Source organism: Chiloscyllium plagiosum, chromosome 6 (assembly GCF_004010195.1).
Source record: "Chiloscyllium plagiosum isolate BGI_BamShark_2017 chromosome 6, ASM401019v2, whole genome shotgun sequence".
NCBI lineage: Eukaryota > Metazoa > Chordata > Chondrichthyes > Orectolobiformes > Hemiscylliidae > Chiloscyllium > Chiloscyllium plagiosum.
In genome coordinates, this window is record NC_057715.1 from 25,676,456 (window position 1) to 25,696,083 (window position 19,628).

Genomic DNA, 19,628 nt, shown 5'->3' on the forward strand with positions numbered 1-19,628 from the left:
TCCTCACCCGCCGATTAGCTGCCGGTTCGTCGCCCGAGAAGACATTTCGATTGGCTGACGCCAAGAGCGACCGATGATTGGTTGCGATCCGCGGCCATGCATGTCGTCCGATTGGTCGACGCCGCCGAAAGCAGGTGATTGGCTGTCCGCCGTCGCCGGTGGAAGCTGCCGATTGGCCACTGATTGCAAGAGGGACATTCAAGGCAACGAACTTTGTGAGAGGAACGTTGAAGGTAAGATATACTTAAATATCACATAAAATAGACAGAGTCTAAGTTGGAATATTGTGTAAAATGGAAAGAGACTGGGGTGGAATATCGAGAATATGTAAGAGAGGTAAAATATTATCAGTATCATATAAAATGGGGAGAGACAGGGAAAATATCAATATCAATATCTTGTAAAGTAGTGTTTATGTTGTTATCTAAACTATAAAGAGACTGGGTGAAATACCATCAAAGTCATGTAAAATATAGAGGAATTGGGATGATACATTATCAATAGCATTTAAAACAAAGACATACTGGGTGAAATATTGTAAACTGAAGAGAGACTACAGTGAAATTTTCATCAATATCACGTAAAATAGAGGTGTGAAATATGAATATAACATAAAATAGACAGAGATAGGTAAGATATTTCTCTATCTTGTAAAATAGAGAAATGGGTAAAGCATTGTGATGTCATGTAGTTGCTGTTGTTGACGAGTTTTAGGAGATTTGAGAGGATAAATGCAGAAAGGTTGTTTCTCTGAGGGAGTTAGGAGCAGAGGGTATAATCTCAGAATAAGGGGTCACCTATTTAAGATAGGGATATGGTGTAGTGAACCTGGATTTTTTTTATATAGAGGGCTGTAGAGGCTGGGCAATTAAGCACATTTCATATATAGCATATGAAGCATATTATGTACATTTAATACAATATAATATAATATTCTGTATGTATCGATGTATCTATAGGAGAATCAAGGGTTATGGGGAAAAGGCAGAAAAGTGGATTGCGGATTATCAGATGAACTTGACCTTAATGAATAATGGAGCAGACTTGATGAGCTGAATGGCCAACTTTGCCCATATCTTATGTTCAAAAACACTGTATGGTTCAAGAAAGTGGCTCGGTGACTTCAGGGCAATTAGGGATGGACAATAAATGCTGCCTGAGCCAGTAATGCCCACATCCCACGAATAAAAATTTTAGGAAAATAAATTGTCTTTTAATATAGCATGAAAAGCTGCAATTATTTGTTGCACATAATGTTTGCTCAACCAGAAATTAGTTCCAGTTCTATATATGTGAAGAATCCTAAACTGCATAAAATGTTTCTTGGACAATGGATACAACAGCTAATTGAATTGTACAGAGAATTAGTTAATGTGGCTCCACAGAAACAAGATATCTAAGCAGATGTGCTATGGTACATGTACTGGTGCATTGCTACTGTCATGATATGCTTAGGCTAATTAGTATGTTAAAGATATCTGATTACTAAGGAAATGCCTCTTAAAAATTAAAAATTGTTCTTCCAGCTTGTCTGGGTAAGAATGAGGGCTGCAGAAATGATTAGCTAATGACCATGGTACACAAAGCCATTTGAGGGTGGAATAAGAATGAGTGTTGTGATAGTAGGAGACAGTATAATGAGGGAGATTAACAAAGTTCTGTGCATCAAAAAGCATGAGTCCAGATAACTTGCCTCACTGGTCTCGTGTCTCAGTATAGCTCCTCAGGGCTGGAGAGGAACTTGCAATGGAAGGGGAGGATCCAATTGTCGTGCTATATGTCAGTTCCAATGATATAGGCAGGACAAAGGAGGTTTTGCATAGTCAGTATGAGGAGGTAGGTGCAAAATTAAAAAAGCAGCATCTCAAAAGTCATAATCTTTTCATTATTACTTGAGCCACTGACAAACAGGCATTAGGCAAATCGGACTCCTCAGTTGAATATGTAGCTGAAAGACTGTCGTGGGAGAGATGGGTTCCAGTTCATTTGTACTAACACCAGTGCTGGGGAAAGCGAGACCTGTACTGATTGGATGAAGCATTTTGGAAATTTTTCAGTTTTAATACTTCCGTCTGAAGAAGAGTCATATCAGACTTGAAATGTTAACTCTGCTTCTCTCTCCACGGGTACTGCTAGATCTGCTGAGTTCCTACAGCATTTCTTGTTTTCATGAGAAAGTAGGCGTAAAATGGTGTTCTTCATTTTGTAAAGATGTGCCACCGGATTGATTTGGTTTTGATTTATTTTTGTCACATGTACCAAGATACAGTGAAAAGTGTTTTGCATGTTCTACAGGCAGATCATACCATACAAAGTGTAGCAGAACAGAGTGCAGAACACAGTGTTACAGCCTCAGACCCACTGCACAGAGAAAGAGAGATCTACATGAACATTTGAGAGGTCCATCCAAAAGCCTGATAACAGCTGGGAAGAAGCTGTACATGTATTCAAGTTTTTATACCATTGCCTGACGGAAGAGGGTGGAAGAGTGTATAATCAGGGTCTTGGTTATGTTGGTTGCTTTCTAGAGGCAATGGAAAGTGTAGATAGAGTCAATGGATGGAAGGCTGGTTTTTGTGGTGGACTGGGCTGTGCTCACAACTCTGTAATTTCTCGTTGACTTGGGAAGAGCAAATGCCATGCCGCATTGTGATGCATCTGGATAGGATGCTTTCTATGGTGGATCTCTAAAAATTGGTAAGTCTTTGTGGACGTGTTGATTTTCCTTAGCCTTCTGAGGAAGTAGAGGCATTGTTGTGCTTTTTTGAGGTCCCAGTACCCTGCAATAGTCAATGGTTTATAATTGATATAAATTAGGCGTACTTTACGGCATATATGGGCCGCCAGAATTGCTGATAGATACAAGGTTACTAGAAATGTAAGATGTGAAGTGGACTTAAGAGACAACATAAAGATATTTATAGGTAAGTGAATGGGTAAGGATGTAGCTAATGGAGTATACTGTGTGATGGTCAGAGAATGTTGATCTCTGAGATGCAAAGAATCTGGTGATTTGCAAAAGGATTGTATACACTTACAGCAAGTAATTCGGAAAGCTAATGGAAGTATTATTATGAATCATAAGAGGAACTGAAGTCAAAAGTAGTGAGGTTATGCTTCAATTAAATAGGGCGCTGGTGAGACTCATCTGATGCATAGTATTGGTCACCTTGTTTAAGGAAGGATGTAAATGTATTGGAGGCAGTCCACAATGAATAGGTTGTCTTGAATGGGAAAGGCTGGGTTTATATCTGCTGGAGTTTAGAAGAGTAAGAGGCAACTTGATTGAAACACATAATATCCTAAGGGAATCTTGATTGGGTAGATGTGGAAAAAATGTCCCATCGTATGGGCGAAACTAAAACTAGGGGTCATTGTTTAAAAATCAGGTGTTGCTCATTTAAGAACAGAGATTAAGTGATTTTTGTTTTGAGGTTCATGAGTCTCTAGAACCCTCTTTCTGAAAAGATGGTGGGAGTAGAGCTCTTTAATATTATAAGGTAGATATTGATAGAACCTTGAGCAAATTTTTGAAAGGTGTCAGCAAGAATATGAATTTTAGATTATAATCTGATCAGCCATGAAAGTGCTGAAGAGCCTGCTCCTGGTTTCTCAAAAAAAAGGATCTTATTACTAATTTCAATTCAATGAAGATGGTTTAAAGAAGACGAGATGCGATCAGTTATATATATATTTGTATAGTGTTTTTTTAAATAGAAAAGTGACCCAAAGTTGTTTTTAAAGAGATATGTGAAAAACTTGCCATTTTATAAAATATGTATTGTTTATTTATTTCGTAAAGATTCTTGTTTCCCAATAATAGAAGTGGAAAGCTGCTACGTACTTTAAGAAAGAGTAATGGGAGATCTGAAGAGTGAGACCAGGATACACGTAACGCCAGACACACCTGGGCGACCTCCTGTCTCAAATCCTTTTGAGAGCCCTAGTGATTATGCAACATTGCATGAACCTGTGGTCCCCAGTCCCTCAGTCTTCAGATTAGTGAAAACACCTGATTCACAGGTAAGTTTGATACTCCTTAAAGATTTTTTTCTCTCACATTGAATGCAAAATATTGTAACTTAATTGACTTTGTACACAACACAAATTAGCATTGCTGAATTTTAAGTTGTTTTTTTTAGGAGAATGAATTTTTACCGTATAAAAATTATATTTGAAAGAGCAATCCTTGAATGTATTGGCAAGTAGTAAATTGAAGTTATGATAAAGAGATGGATAGGAGTTAGAATTTCCTTATGCTTGTTTGGGATCACTTAGTCTGTTGCTAGTTTGAAAATTGCCAGGAAGAGTGCACGTTCTTCAGTTTAATCCATATCACAACATTGAGACTGGCACTGAGGGAAGAGCTGTACCAGTTTTGCCTTTCACTGCATTCCAGCAGTGACTAAATCCAAAATATGTTTCATTGACACTTTGAAGTTTGCTGAAGTGTCAGAAACCAGTGTATAAATGCAAGTTATTTCTTAATTACATTCGATAGCTTGAAAATATACAACTTTCCTTACTTAGACACCTGGAAAATTCAGATGGTCCATTGGAGAGCTTGCCATCCTGCATCCAATTGAAATTGATCCAGAAGATGTTCACCAGCAGTCTGCATACATGAGCTGCACCAGGTTACCAGTTTTCTCTATTATGAGTTGCATACAGTGCAGCCATTAGATCAGCATATATGTTACTAGATGTTCTTTCTCATTTTTATATATGAATTAGATTTTTGTTTGCCATTTAGCTGGGTAAGATAGGAGGCATTCTAGAGTCATTTTCCTGCTTGAGTTTCAATTCAGTGAGTTTTGACAATATTATCATCTCCTCAACGAGTTCAGTATCTCATCAAGGCTCCTCCGACCTTCCAAATGCATAACCTATATCACCTAGAAAGATAAGGACAGCAGATGTACGAAAACGACCACCTCCAAGTTCCCCTGCAGTCACCACCATCCTGACTTGATACTATACCGCTGTTCATTCACTGTGTTCGGGTCGAAAACCTAGATCCCTTTTCCTGTCAGAACAATGGGTCTCCCTACACCTCAAAGACCACAGCCATTCAAGAAGGCCACGCACCACCAGGACAACTGGGAATGGACAATAAATGTTTGCCGAGCTGGTAAAATCCACATCCCATGATTTTACTTTTAAATTACCCATAAGAACTAGGGTTGGGAGTAGGCAATTCAGTTTTTCAAGCCCACTTCACAATCGATACGTTTGATATGATCATGGCTGATCTCCCCTCAGCCTCAACTCCACTTTCCTGCCCAGTCTCCATGATCCTTCAACCTGTTACTTAAGGAAAAATCTCCTCCTTCAATTTACTCAATATCCCAGTATCCACTGCACTCTTGGGTAGTGAATTCCACAGATTCATGACCGTTTCACAGAGGTAATGTTTCCTCATCTGTTTTAAATCTGGTATCCCTTAGTCAAAAACAATGACTCTCGATCTAGATTGTCCCACATGAGGAAGCATTCTTTCTATGTTTACTTTGTCAATCTCGTTTTGCATCTTATATCATCTCATTCTTCTAAATTCCAGAGTGTACAGGCTTAGACTGCTCAATCTATCTTCATAAGACAAACCCATCTCTGGAATCAAACTAATGAACCTCTTCTGAACTGCTGCAATACAATTATATCCTTTCTCAAGAAAGGGGATCAAAATTATGTGCAATGCTTCATGGTGTGGTCTCACTAATGCCTTATACAGTTGCAGTTACCTGCTTTTACACTTTACTCTTGTAGTAATAAATGTCAAATTTCAATTTGCCTTCATTATTCTCTACTGTATCTGCGTATGAGTTTTCTGCGATTCATGATCTTGCATTTAAGACTCTGTAGTGGTTTAGATTTGCTTTAACCTGTATTGATTTTAAGCTTAACTCCAGATAACAGTGTACTAATACCAATATATTGTTTGTTTCCAATGAGGCAGGTATTTGAATTGTGGGTCTTTCTGATTATGACCCCAACAGATATAAATTGTGCAATCTTGATAGTTTATCACTTGCATTGATTGAGAGACAAAATCTCTTATCACAATTTTTTAAATTTCAGTATTAAGTTGTAAGCCATGGTAATTGACATGACAATATTTCTCGTTCAAAAATTTGTATTAAAAAGTTGAAAACAAGCATGGAATTTCTGGTGAAATTACCAGTAGAAAAATATTTTTCTTCGTAAAAGTGCTAGAGTTAGCTTTAATGTTAGCAGACTTGTACCAGTAATATTACATTTAAAATGGTATTTTTTTTGTTTATACTTTTAGATTAGATAATGATATTGAGGCAAGAAAACAAAAAGCCATTGAAGAAGTAAGTGCTCAAACCAAAATAAAGAAAATGTTTTAGTATAACACTAATTTGAAGTAGAATCCTGTCAGCAAATTCTACTGACAAACTGGTATAAATTATCTTCTTGAGCGAATGGTTTCAACACAGTTCTTAAAGTGTTAGTCATTCATCCACATGCACTGACGTTGACCACATAAGCCAATTTTTTTTCATTGATCTGCAATGCATGACAAATGTGAATACAATCCATGGAGTAAGTTCAAAGGTTTGATTCATTTTTTTTAGAACTAAGTACATTTTAAGCAGAGCACAATTTGAAATTTTAACATTTTCTAACTGAATAATGTTAACTTTTTTTAATTGCTTAATTAAAGTTACATTCATTATGATGTAGAACTGAAAGAGGACATTCGTTCCAACATTGCATCCGTCAGGCTATCTAATTCTGCAGCAAATATTTTTCCTTTCAGCCAAAAGTCTTCCCTTTATCCAAATCCTATTTGAAAGTTATGTCAGAATCCATTTCCATCCCCTTTTACAGACTATTGCAGTGAGTTGAAAGGCATAGAAGGTATGAATAAGAGTGATTTCACCTCTGGTTTGTTGCCAAATCACTTTAAATCACGTAGCTTCCAGTTACCTGCTGTTCTGCCACTGGAAACAATATCTTATTTCATCAATCATATTTCCTCATAATTTCAAGCTCCATTAAATCTCCTGTCATCCTGCTTTTAGAAATGTTGTAGCTTTCCTGGACTGACCACATAATTGAAGGATTTTGGTAAATATCTTATGTGTCCTCCCTAAGACTTTGGCATCCTTCCTAAAGTGTTTATTTGATCACTTTTTGGATCTCTGGCAGGGTGTCTCATTAGTAAATTATCATTTGTAATGACTGAGCTACTGGACTTGGATTTGTATTACACAATGCGAGGAAGGTTGTTTTTTAAAATGTTTGATTGTCAGTCGCAATGTCAGTCATATAATTTTAAGGAGATCCTATTGGATTGGCCCGTGATGAATGAATGATTTTATTGTCATGTGTACTTTACAGTGAGAGAAAATGTGGAAAGTGAAAAGCTTTTCCACTGTTGCCATGATCTGGTGCCATTTTGAATAGTTTAAGAATGAAAAAAAAACAATAAAGCTCAAAGCGATTCTATCTGTCCTGAGCTAGCTCATCATCAGCACTACTATCCCTCCTCCACTGCCCCACCACCATCTACTTCGGACACAACCAATGTTGACGTCACTACTCTTCAGACAGCAAAAGACGCTGCTGGGCCAATTGTCTTCTGCCACCACCTCGCTGCTGCCTGCGCAGGACCCACCAATGTCAGTGTCACATCTCTCACCACTGGGCCCACCCTTGTCGATGTAATTGTAATGCCCTTCCACCACTGCATTGCTGCCTCCAATTGCTGACCCAAACAACGACTACTTTGCCGCTCCTCGGGCGCCATCTTTTACCACTGGGCCTACCTCACCAACGTCACCTCCATTAATGTAGCAGCCACCGATTCTGATGCTGTGTTCTGTGCTCGCCTGGAAAAATAAGTAAGGGCTCACTTGCAACAGCCATGAGGTCTGTGCTTGGCCCACTCGGAGCTGCCATGAGATCCGTGCTCGACTCTTTCACCGCCAATACAAGTCTGTGCTCGGATCCCTGCTGCCTCCAATGCCATCCGTGCTCAGCACAAGAGATATTAAAGGGAAAAGAGGGGGGGGAAAAGTGGTCAATGAGCCCTGCCTCAGGAGTCTTACTCTTGCCACCGTCTTGTTAATGAAGTAACACAGTTGGTCATGTGTATTAGACACATACAGCATGGGAACAGACCCTTCAGCATAACTCGTCCATGCTGACCATACTTCCTAAACTGAGCTAGCCCCATTTACCTGCGTTTGACCCATATCCAATATACCTTCCCCTATCCACGTACCTACCTGAATGTATTTCAAATGTTGTAATTGTATTTGCCCCTACCTTTTCCTCTGGCAGCTTATTCCATACACACACTGCCTTCAAGTCCCTTTTAAATCTTTCCCCTCACATCTTTGAGGAATTGTTAATTGAGAAAAATGTGACTAGTTTGTGCAAAAGTTATGATGTTCCATGACACTATTTAATCAGCATAAATGGATTCATAATGACTTCACTGGGAATAGACAGACCATCTGCATAAGTCGCATTACAGACAACAGTGAGGATTTACTATAATGGGCAGAATTAATGAAATCTTGTGCCTTTTAGTTATTTATACCAAAGGGGACATACATAGAAGATTGTATAGCGGAGTGGTTTGCCATAGAAACTTCCTGCTGTTTCATTCTTTTTAAAAGATATACTTTAAGATTTATAGCTTGTCCCATGATCCTCATGTTTATTTGCTATTCAATAGCTGATCACAGTAATGAGAATTTTTCTTCAGCTTAGGCAGTACAGCTATGTCAAGTATTGTGTGGACGATATCACACCCCATTTTGTAGGAATAGAGTTTTGCTTACAGGAATGGTCTTAAGCAGAACTGTTGAGCAATATCTGGTGAATATCTAAAATTATAAAAGATTGAGTAGTGATCTGATACTATAATGTAACATTATTTGAAGTTGAATTTAATGTTTCAGTATATAGTGATCCTAATATTTTGATTTATTTGTAGTTTTTTTTGAAGAGTGTCATCGTCCCTTCTCCTTGGACTCAAGCTGAAGGAAAACCGATTCTACAATCCCATCGAACCAAATGTATGTATGTTTGTTTTAGAAGTATGTGAATTTCAGTGATTACTTTTTAATTTGATTTATGAAGCAAACTTCTTTATAAAGGTCTTCCTTCACAAAAGTAGACTTTGCCAAAGAGGATTGAAGTTGTGTGGATAAGGACACAGCTTATATTTCTCAGTAGATCGTTTTGCATGATATTTATTCTTGGCTCACTATATTGAATTCTGTCAAATTCAATAATTAAGTAAAAAAAATTCAAAATCTCTATCTATCTAAAATAGAAACAGTAAACACAAAGGTAAAGGATTTGTTTGATTCCAGGAGCTGTGCTAAGTATGCAAGATTTACAAATGTTCGGGGAACTAAAAAGTAAATGATGAAAAGTCATGTTTGGTTCAGCTCAACAAGTTATATCAGTGTAGCATTATCTACCTCAGTAAAATTTGAACATGTAATTTATTGTTTGTTTAATTTCAGTGATAGTTGCATAACTAATAAAACTCAGGTTGTTTTTCAGTGAATAAATTTGACTTTTTTGATCAGATTTCCAAGATAATTTAACAGTTTGCTGAGTCACTTTGTCTGGTAATTCCTAAGGCACTCTCCTAATAGTTGTATGAATAAATATCATAAAGAGTGGGGCAAGCCCAGATTTAAATATCTAATGGTTCAGCGGTATAGACAAAAATATCTACAGTTCCTGTCCTGAGGTCTTCAGTCAGCTGTGTGTGGATGTTGGGTCAAGCTCACCTCTGCCTATCTATGTATTGTCAAATACTTTTCTGACACTATCTAAGGTTATGCATGACATAACTTAGGACTGCTGTGTATTGGAGTTGTGTCCCATTATGAGCTTAAGGTATTCATGTGTTCATGCACTTTTAGTGGAGTTGGGGTCTGTCAGTTGGTGGATAGGTGGCAAGGTGGACAATTATTAATCAAAGTAAATTCAAACTCTCTTTGTGTTGTGTCTTCAATATGCATGCGTTTTTGCTTTCCTGTTGGCGGTTATCTCTTCCTTAAATCCTATTGTTGTTTCTTGCTTGTGCTGAATTATCCTGATGAGTGCAAGATGAAAGACTTTGAAAAAATGTCTTCTTTCTTCCAGCAATACTCATGTTCTGTATTCTAATCCAGCATTTATTCTGATTCGGTTTGTATCTTTAGGTGAGGTTCATCTGTTTTTAAAATACAACTTGATTATATCTTGACCCTTAATGGAACATGCATTGCATCTAAAGCAATTGTGTTTAATTGTCGTTCCTTAAAGGTTCATCCTGGGAGAGGAATTCTTCAGTTACATCGAAAGAATCTGTTAGATTACCTGGGATGCATAATGGTTAGTAGTTATGCATTAGCACAAGGAGTTCTACAACTCAATTGTTGCAATTTCATCAATTATTTATTGTGTGTTCAGAACAAGTACCAATCTGAACTAAGAATTATTATTTTTCAATGAACCTAAAATTAACTTCAATCACATAACTTATTTTACAATTTACAGAACATAATGCATTAGACATTGGACAAGTAAGACACTAAGCCCCATTTTCTCTTTAGTTTTACCATCTCATTAATTTAGTTTAATTAAAATGTTGTATCTGCATTGATATATGTTTTGCAAGCAAGGGGTGCACATACATGAATATCTCCATCGGAATGATGGAGGATTCCATATTTTCTTTTTATGGGAAAATAATCTAATTCAGTGTGAACTAGTACTTGCACAGGACATGATGAAGTAAAATTGTAACAAACCAAAACTGTCTATTCATTTTTGTGCTTCATATTTGCTTTGGACTACTTTGTGTTTTTGCTGAATTTTCCCTTGGGGATGGGGGGAGGAGAGGATTTAACTATAATTTTAGTCATGAATTGCCCTACAATATAATTATATCCAATGTTGGTAGCACCTGAACATATTAGATAACAAGCACTCGATGTATATGCAATTGAATTATCAAAGTTGTAGTACTAAAACTCTATGCATTCAATATCCATAGTGATATGAGAACTAAAGTCACATAGATCCTTGAAAGTCAGAGCACAACAATGCATCATTTTGTATACAGTATTTTTCTATAGGAACCGAGTAGTCAAATTTCATAATCTGCTTTTTTAAACATTTCCCTTTTTAAGTAAGACTGTAACTTCCTGTGAAAATAAGTTTGGACTCTGATTTAATTATGGTTTGTGTTTTCAACCTTAAAACACACTTTGCAAAGAATTTCTTGAAGAAAGTGTTCCTTTTAAGTCTTCATTCTTTGTCAACTGTTTTGAAGTTGATTTCTCGTAAGGTCCAGCCAGGTTTGCTCTCCAAGTATGTTTAAACTGTTACTTTTTGCTTGTCAATATGCAAATTTGGAAGAATATGATTTGATAAAATATAACAAAGTGTAACCTTATAAAATGTGCTTATAAAGTAGAAGTTTAAAATTTTGTCTGCATTTTTTGGTGTGTGCCCTTAAGATAACTTGCCACAGGTAGTACTAAAAAATCTTCACTAAATTATTTCAGCTACCTTAAAAACTATTTACAGTCTCAGCACAGGAAGGTTATGAATATTGAAAATGTTTTCAGCATAGTTGGAGGCCATTGTGTCAGCATCCATTAGAACAGAATCCAAGGAGTATTACAGTACAAAAGAAGGCGATTTGGCTCGCTAAACACAGTTCTCTAAATGAGCACCGTGACTTGCTATCAATCCTGTGTGTTATGATACAGGGACAGCAAAATAGTGAAATTAAATATTCAATGATCTCAAAATTGTCCAATTGTTCCTATTTATTCTTTATGAATAACAGTTATCAGACAGCAAGTTTATAAGTTAAATAGAAATTAACAATTTATTGTTCATACTGTAACTTCAGAACAAAGCTAAACTATGGGTAATCTAATTAAGGTCTATGATTTAATCCCATTTTTCATTGATTGTAACCCCCACACTCAATATTAACAGATACAGTTCAGGGATAAATATTTTTAAGAGTTGTAATTTTCCAGTTTGATAACAGTTGCAACTATGAATATGGAATACTTGAACAATGTGTTTTATTTCAGACATAAAGGATTGATTCTTGCTTGAATTCCGAAGTCACCTATCCATATAAATAGCTTCCAGCATGCTCTGAGAAATATTGACTTATTTCTTATAAACTGGGATTCTTTTCTCAGAATATTTAATTATTCTTGAACTGGAGATTAAACCAACTTCTCAGTACACACCTTCTGCTCAAAATAAATCTCGGCAAAGACCAGTCTAATCTATGATTTCTCACTTTTTTTTCACATTTTTTTGTGGTTGGCCGGCCAGCAGTGGACTCCCCTTAATTGATCAATGATACATCCAATCAGTTTCTATTTCTTGAGCTTAATACTTCCTGATGCCAAGCATCTGCAGTGTACTTAGAACAATGATTAATCACAGTTACTTTTGCAGGCCAAGTCCCATTTGCAAACAGTAGTTTGTTCTTTCCATTTTTAATAAACTTACATCTCATTTCCAAACCAAAAATGGGAAAAATAAAGATACTCAATGATGGTTTCAATATCTGTTTCTCTCCATTCTTTGCACCTTTTTTCCCATTTAAATAATCATTCAATGATCTCTTGGATACCTCAGTTGAACTTACTTCACCACACTTCCAGACATTTCATTCCAGACATGAACCATTTGTTCTGTGAAAAGCTTTTTTTCTCACATCACACTTGGTTCTTTTGTATGTCACTTTACATCTGTGACCTCTTGTTCTTGACCCTTTTCTGAGGATAACAGTTTTTTCTTATCTACTTTGTGCATTTTGAAAACCTTTATCAGATCTGCTCTGAACTGCCTGCTCTCCAAGGAAAACAATCGCAACCTCTCCAATCTGTCCTCATAACTGATGTTCTTCATGCCTGGAACCATTCTTGTAAATCTGTTCTGCACATTGTTTAATATATTAACATCTCTTTCATGGTGTAGCACCCAGAACTGTAGACGATACTCCAGCTGAGATCTAACAGATGTCTTATACAAATTCAATACTATCTATTTGTTGTTGTACTCTATTTCCCTATTAATAAAGCCTGTTAATAGGGTATGCTTTATTAACTGCTATTTCCACCTGTCTAGCCACCTTCGATGATCTCTCTGCTCCTGCACGTTCTTTAGAATTGTACCTCTGATTTTGTATTTTCTACCAAAATGCATCACCTCACACTTGTCTGCATTGAACTTCACCTGCCACCTAAACATCCATTCCACCGATCTATCAATGCCCTATCAAAGTTCTTCACTGTCTTCCTCCCAGTTTATAATGCTTCCAAGTTTTGTATGATCTGTTAATTTTGAAATTGTCCCCACCACACTAAGATCTTGATCTTTGACATATTTATAGTTAGATTGGAGAACATATAGGAACAGGTGTAGGCCATTCAGCCCCTCAGGCCTACACCATCATTCAATGAGATCATGGTTGATCTGTGGCCTAAATCCTCATACCTACGGTTGGCCCATAACCCTTAAGACCAAGAATGTATATATTCCAGATTTAAAATTAACAACTGATCCAACATCCATTGCCATTTATAGAAGAGAGTTCAACGTTTGTGAGAAGATTTGTAGCTCGGGTGCTCGTTGCTGTGGTTCTGTTCGCCGAGCTGGAAGTTTTTGTTGCAAACGTTTCGTCCCCTGTCTGGGTGACATCCTCAGTGCTTGGGAGCCTCCTGTGAAGCGCTTCTGTGGTGTTTCCTCCGGCATTTATAGTGGAATATACCGGCCACTACAGCGGACAGCTGAAACTGACAACCGGAAGCGGCAGGGACAGGCCACTATAAATGCCGGAGGAAACACCACAGAAGCGCTTAACAGGAGGCTCCCAAGCACTGAGGATGTCACCCAGACAGGGGACGAAACGTTTGCAACAAAAACTTTCAGCTTGGCGAACAGAACCACAGCATAGAAGAGAGTGCTAAACATCTACCACCCTTTGTATGTAGAAGTGCTTCCTAACATCGCTCCTGAATGGTCTGGCCCTAATTCTCAGATTATGGTCCCCTCGCTCTAGAATTGCCAAACAGTGGAAATAGATTATCTTTACCCTGTCTTTTCCTGTTAAAATCTTGAAGACTTTGATCAGATCACCCCCAACCTTCTAAATTCCAGAGAAAATAGGCCTGATTTGTATAATCTCTCCTCATAACTCCTTAAGTCCATGTATCATGCTTGTAAACTTGAAATTGGTATAACCAAGGATCACTGTAAGATATAATTTTGTTCCTCATATATTGTGTAACTCGATGATTTGAACAAGAGATAGGGCCACATATATATTTTTCCAGCCCAAAAAGGAATCCATGATCATTACTCTTGTTTCCTATCGCACTGCTGATTTTTAATCCAATCCATCGTTAAAACAATTTAAAAATAATCCCCATCCCCATACTCTTCATCAAATCTGTCATCTTCCTTTCTGTAAATATTTTGTTTATTTTTTCCTTGAGAGCCATGAATGGATTTTGCCTCAATTACATTCTGTGACAAAGCCTTCTATGCTCCAACAGCACTCTACATAAAATACATTTCTCCTAACATCCTTTCCTTCTTCTGGTTAAATTGATAACTCTTCTGACACTGACTTAAGAGGCAGAGGCAATGGTCTTTATTCAATCTGTCAAAATCCTTGATAATTTAAAATTGCTTCTTAACCTTTTCTGCTCCATTGTATATTGTCTCATCTCCTCTCTCTTTATTATAACTGTAGTTTCTGTGTTGTATCATTCATTAATCCATGGTATTCAGACTCTTTCTGTTGTGATCTACCCAAAATTAAAAATGATGCTTGAATTTTGCCTTATGAGATTATTGTCTCATTACTCTTAAATGTTAAGTTCCTATTTCTCAAACTAAAAACACTTGTTGCTGTTTTAACGGCTTTATCTACCTGCACTTTGCAATGATTCATTTGTACTCTTGTTCGGCCATATGCTTCATTGTCCTTTTTATTAAGCATATTCTCCAATCCTCATTTTGATTTCTAAAATTAATTACCTGTATTTGTCACCATTTTGCTAATTTGACTCTGCACAATTCCTTTCTAAACCTCTACTTTTGTGTTGTTGTCATTTTTTATAGTCATCTAGTTACATGGAGGACATCTACCTATATTAAGGACAAAATTGGTTCTTACACTGACCCTTGGTTATATCACTTGTAAGTGTTCTCTAATCTAACAGACATAAATACCAACCTTTCACCTCCTGTAATCAAGGTGCTATCTTTCATCTTTATATGATGTACCTGAAGGTTTGTGTTGTGCTACTTATGAAAGTACACAATCATTATATTCCCTTTGGCGCACATTCACTTTTCAAACATCTGTCTTACAGTTGACAAATGTGTCTTTAACAAATTTAATCTATCTATTCTGAATTATCCTTTGAATTTCTAAATACTTAATTGGACCTCAAATTACGGTTCAAACAACTTATACACAACTTATATCAGACTAACTGGTCTGTTATCAGATGATTTGTTCTAACAAAAGCAATATAGTGACAATACTGGCACAGTGAGACACCTAAAAAAATTCAAAAGTATGATCAGAGCTTCTGCTCATGTTATATGTTAAACATATTAAATATATAATGTCAATAAAATTGAATGATGCTGTTAACCTAAATATGATCCATACTTTAAGGAGATTTATGTAATAATTTAAATTTTATTTTTTCTGTGTGTAGCAGCTTGTCAGACCGTGTTGTCCTTACCTGTAGACTTTGATCTGGAAAAAATAATAGGTAAGGTATAAAAATTCATGTATTTTTTGAAAGTGATCACTCAGACTGACAAAATGTTGAACTTATGTTTACCTTTATGAGTTGTTTCTGCTGCACTCTATCGCTCTCTTCCACTCCCTAAAAATAATAATCTGATTAATTAATTCTTGCGCTATCTTAATTGAGTGATAAGGACAATTTAGAAAAGAACAAAATGTTTGTCCTTTCTGGATCACCTTGTTATGTAGATCCCTTTACCAAAAGGGTTTTGTGACAGTCCCATAGGATGTCATTTGTGACTTATAAGAGCCGTTGAGGTCCTGTAGCAGGAGCGGACTCTTGATAGGAGGGATTGAAACATTGAGTTTCAGGAAATTTGTGAGGAAACAACACATTCAAACACTTTGCAAAGGAAAGCAAGATTAGCGATGGGATGATAGTTTCTAAGGGTGGAGGAGTCAAAGATTGTTATTTTTGAATATTACAACTTTTTGAATATGTTTTATCTCTTAGTTCCCTCATGAACAGATGAGTCTCCCTTTTGTGTCTTATGTTTAGAAAGAAATCACCAAGGTTATGACTAACTAAGCAGAGCAACCAGAGTTGGGCACAATACTTCCTGTGTTTTCTTGATTCAATATGATATAATAATAGCTATTTTTGTAGAAAATTCAAAATTCCTACAGTGTGGCCTTATTAGGTTCACTTACACAGCATTGCTGGATTTAATGCATTTTGTAAATTTTAATGTTACTGTAAGTTTATTTCTCTGTTCAGGTGAACATTATAAATTGGAACATCCTGCTGACCAATCCCATGAAAGTTTGAGTGCATCTTCACTTCGGAGAAAGCTGTTTATTGATGGTGAAAGAAGCTACTCTGATAGCTCCTCCGTTCCTTCTCCAGAGGAAAGTCCATGTGGTGGATCTGCTCAGCCTCACGTAAATCTAAGGTCATCAGATTCTTCTCCATTTCGATGCAAAAGCCCGACAAAAACTCCTAGTTCTGTAAGTACTATATATAGCTTTGAATGTCAGTTTTGGGACACGTACAACAGATAAAGGCAAAGAGTTTGAAGAATGTAGGGTTTCAATGTGCTATTCGGAAGACAGTAAAATGTGATTGTATGCCTCCAGTCTAGCTACCTAATGAGGGAGCAGCACTCTGAATCAACGTGTTGGACAATAACCTGGTGTTGTGTGATTTTTAACTTTGTCCAGTCCTTCACACAATGTTCTGACTTCTATCTTTGTACATTGACTTCTAGAAACCCGATTTAAATGCAGACTATTTGTGAAAGTGCTCTTTCAACAGTCAGTTATAAATCAGCATTTACAAAATCTTGGCAGTAGTGTGTTGTTTGTATGACACGCATCTCTGAAATATTGCACGGTCCATAGCAAGCGATTTTGGTGTTAAAACTATTTGTTGATGGCCATTAAAATTAGAAATTCTGATTTATGAATTCATCACAAGGGAACTGTGAAAATGTCGGGCCATTAGCTGGCTTTACTGAATTCGTCTTTTCTGTAGTTAGTTGATGAATGTTCTTAAGTTCATAATATTTTAACATAAAAGCCCATCTTTAGTGGATCTTGTTTGTAATTGACTCTGACAATAAAATTGTCCTGGCCTGTTGTGTTGTTAACCAGTGGTAGTTGCAGAATGTCTTTCGGAAAAAAACAAATTTTCTTAAAAAGCAGAGTTTGGTACTGTAATGACAAAACTAAATTCAGTTTCTAGATCTTTGAAGACATGCTTTGAAGACTTGTTTTCACCACCTGATTATTGTTTGCTTCCACCTACTTGGTATACAACATAATAAGAAAATCTGTTTTTGGAGCCAGAATGGGATAGAATCCTCTGTGGAAAAATGTTTCAAGGCATTTTACATTTAATTAAAAGTTTGCTGTTCCTACGTTTTTCCAATAAAATTCCAAGTTCTTTAAGAATAATTTCATGTTGTTCTTCAATCCTGCACTGGAAAGTACTTTAAGACTGAAGAAAGAATTCTTGAGCGGCTCCTCAGTAAACTGCCCAAGTTCAGAAAACGTTTTCAATTAACAATCTTCCATGTTTTTCTGTGGTTGTGTTTGGAAGCAGGGAGTGGAGCAATGGTGGTGGAGAATGAAGATTATGTATGAATTTTTCTCACTCTGACAATGCAAAACCTTCTTTTCAAGGAAGGCAGTTGAGGAGCCTTGCATTTGATCCTGTAGTTTAACAAAATTTTAATCATGTCTGCTAGTGAGAAAATTCTATTAAACCTGAATGATTACAAATGAAGTTTTTAATATTTTTATTTAATTCTGTCTGTGATCTGGTCCATTTGGAAAGGTTTTGAAAGCAAAAGACTAATCATGTGGTTAAATTCTTTCACTATAATAATCCCGAGAAAAGCACACTAGACTAATACAAGAGCAGACATTGCTGGAGAAACTCAATGGAGCTGGCAGCATCTGTGGAAAGAAATCTGGGGTCACTGGACCCAAACTGTTGACACTAATTTCTCTTCACAGATGCTGCCAGACTTCCTGATTTTACCCAATTAATTTCTGCTTTTGTTTCAGATTTCCAGTGTCTGGAGTTCTTTTCTTTTGTGCACTATACCAGTAATTAATTGCAAGCCACACGATACAATGTGGTAATGTAAATCTATCCTTTTTAATCTTAGGGGCAATTTTCATCAAGTCCTATCCGTGATGCTGTAAGAGCGTGCAGTTTAGGGAGCCTAACAAGCCCCATGTTTCCAGGGAAATCCTCACCACATACTGCATCACCAGCTTTATCTCCGATTGAATCTCAGTTTGACAAAATGCCAGTTTCAGGTTTGAATTTGACATGATTTTGAACTTAGAAATGGTAGTTATTGTATGAATGGATTGTTTTGAAAGTGTTAAACTTTGAAGCTTTAGAACATATCTGACCATTGATTTGTAAATGATGGTGTTTGTAGCTGATGCTAGTCAGTATAATTTTGTAAGTAACTAGTCAGTTTTGTATTTTACAGCTTATGTAGCATAGACCTAGTTGTTATCTATTAGGAGATAGCAATGTCTCTTAACTTGTATTACTCTCATTGACTGATCTTAAGATAATGTAATCTGCCGTTATTATGTAAAAAGTATTGCTTATTCCTCAAGTACATGCCTGTTTCTCTTTTTGGCTAACCCTTCACCGTTTAATACGAGAGATGGAGAGGTCCAGGAAGGGGAGGGAGGTGTCAGAGATGGTCCAGATTAATTTAAGGTCAGGGTGGAATGTGTTGAAGTTGATGAATTGCTCAACCTCCTTGTGGGTGCACGAGGTGGCGCCAAAGCAGTCATCAATGTAGCAGAGGAAGAGGTGGGGAGTGGTGCTGGTGTAATTACAGAAGATTGACTGTTCTACGTGGCTAACAAAGAGACAGGCATAGCTGGGGCCCATACGGGTGCCCATGGCTACCCCTTTGGTCTGGAGGAAGTGGGAGGATTCAAAGGAGAAATTGTTAAGGGTGAGGACCAGATTGGCAAAATGAATGAGTGTGTCGGTGGAAGGGTACTGTTGGGACGTCGGGAAAGGATGGGCCCCAGCTATGCCTGTCTCATTGATGACTGCATTGGCGCCACCTCGTGCACCCACGAGGAGGTTGAGCAATTCATCAACTTCACCAACACATTCCACCCTGACCTTAAATTTACCTGGACCATCTCTGACACCTCCCTCCCCTTCCTGGACCCCTCCATCTCCATTAATGATGATCGACTTGACACTGACATTTTTTACAGACCCACCGACTCCCACAGCTACCTGGATTACACCTCTTCCCACCCTATCTCTTGCAAAAATGCCATC

The 19,628-nt window shown here is 37.1% G+C and overlaps 1 protein-coding gene across 7 annotated transcripts in view; it reads left to right on the forward strand.

Moving 5' to 3' along the window:
* Positions 1 to 36: 36 nt before the first annotated feature.
* Positions 37 to 19,628, forward strand: part of bora (bora aurora kinase A activator) — a 30,245-nt gene continuing 10,653 nt past the window's right edge. Inside the window, exons 1-9 of one of the 7 annotated variants that reach the window (XM_043691370.1) lie at positions 37 to 233; positions 3,803 to 4,023; positions 4,531 to 4,637; positions 6,290 to 6,335; positions 8,975 to 9,056; positions 10,306 to 10,374; positions 15,759 to 15,815; positions 16,572 to 16,801; positions 18,469 to 18,622. In XM_043691370.1, coding sequence (XP_043547305.1) covers positions 3,859 to 4,023; positions 4,531 to 4,637; positions 6,290 to 6,335; positions 8,975 to 9,056; positions 10,306 to 10,374; positions 15,759 to 15,815; positions 16,572 to 16,801; positions 18,469 to 18,622 — 910 coding nt within the window. In that variant the 5' untranslated portion in view covers positions 37 to 233; positions 3,803 to 3,858. The other 6 variants (XM_043691369.1, XM_043691373.1, XM_043691374.1 and 3 more) reach the window with 6 other exon arrangements.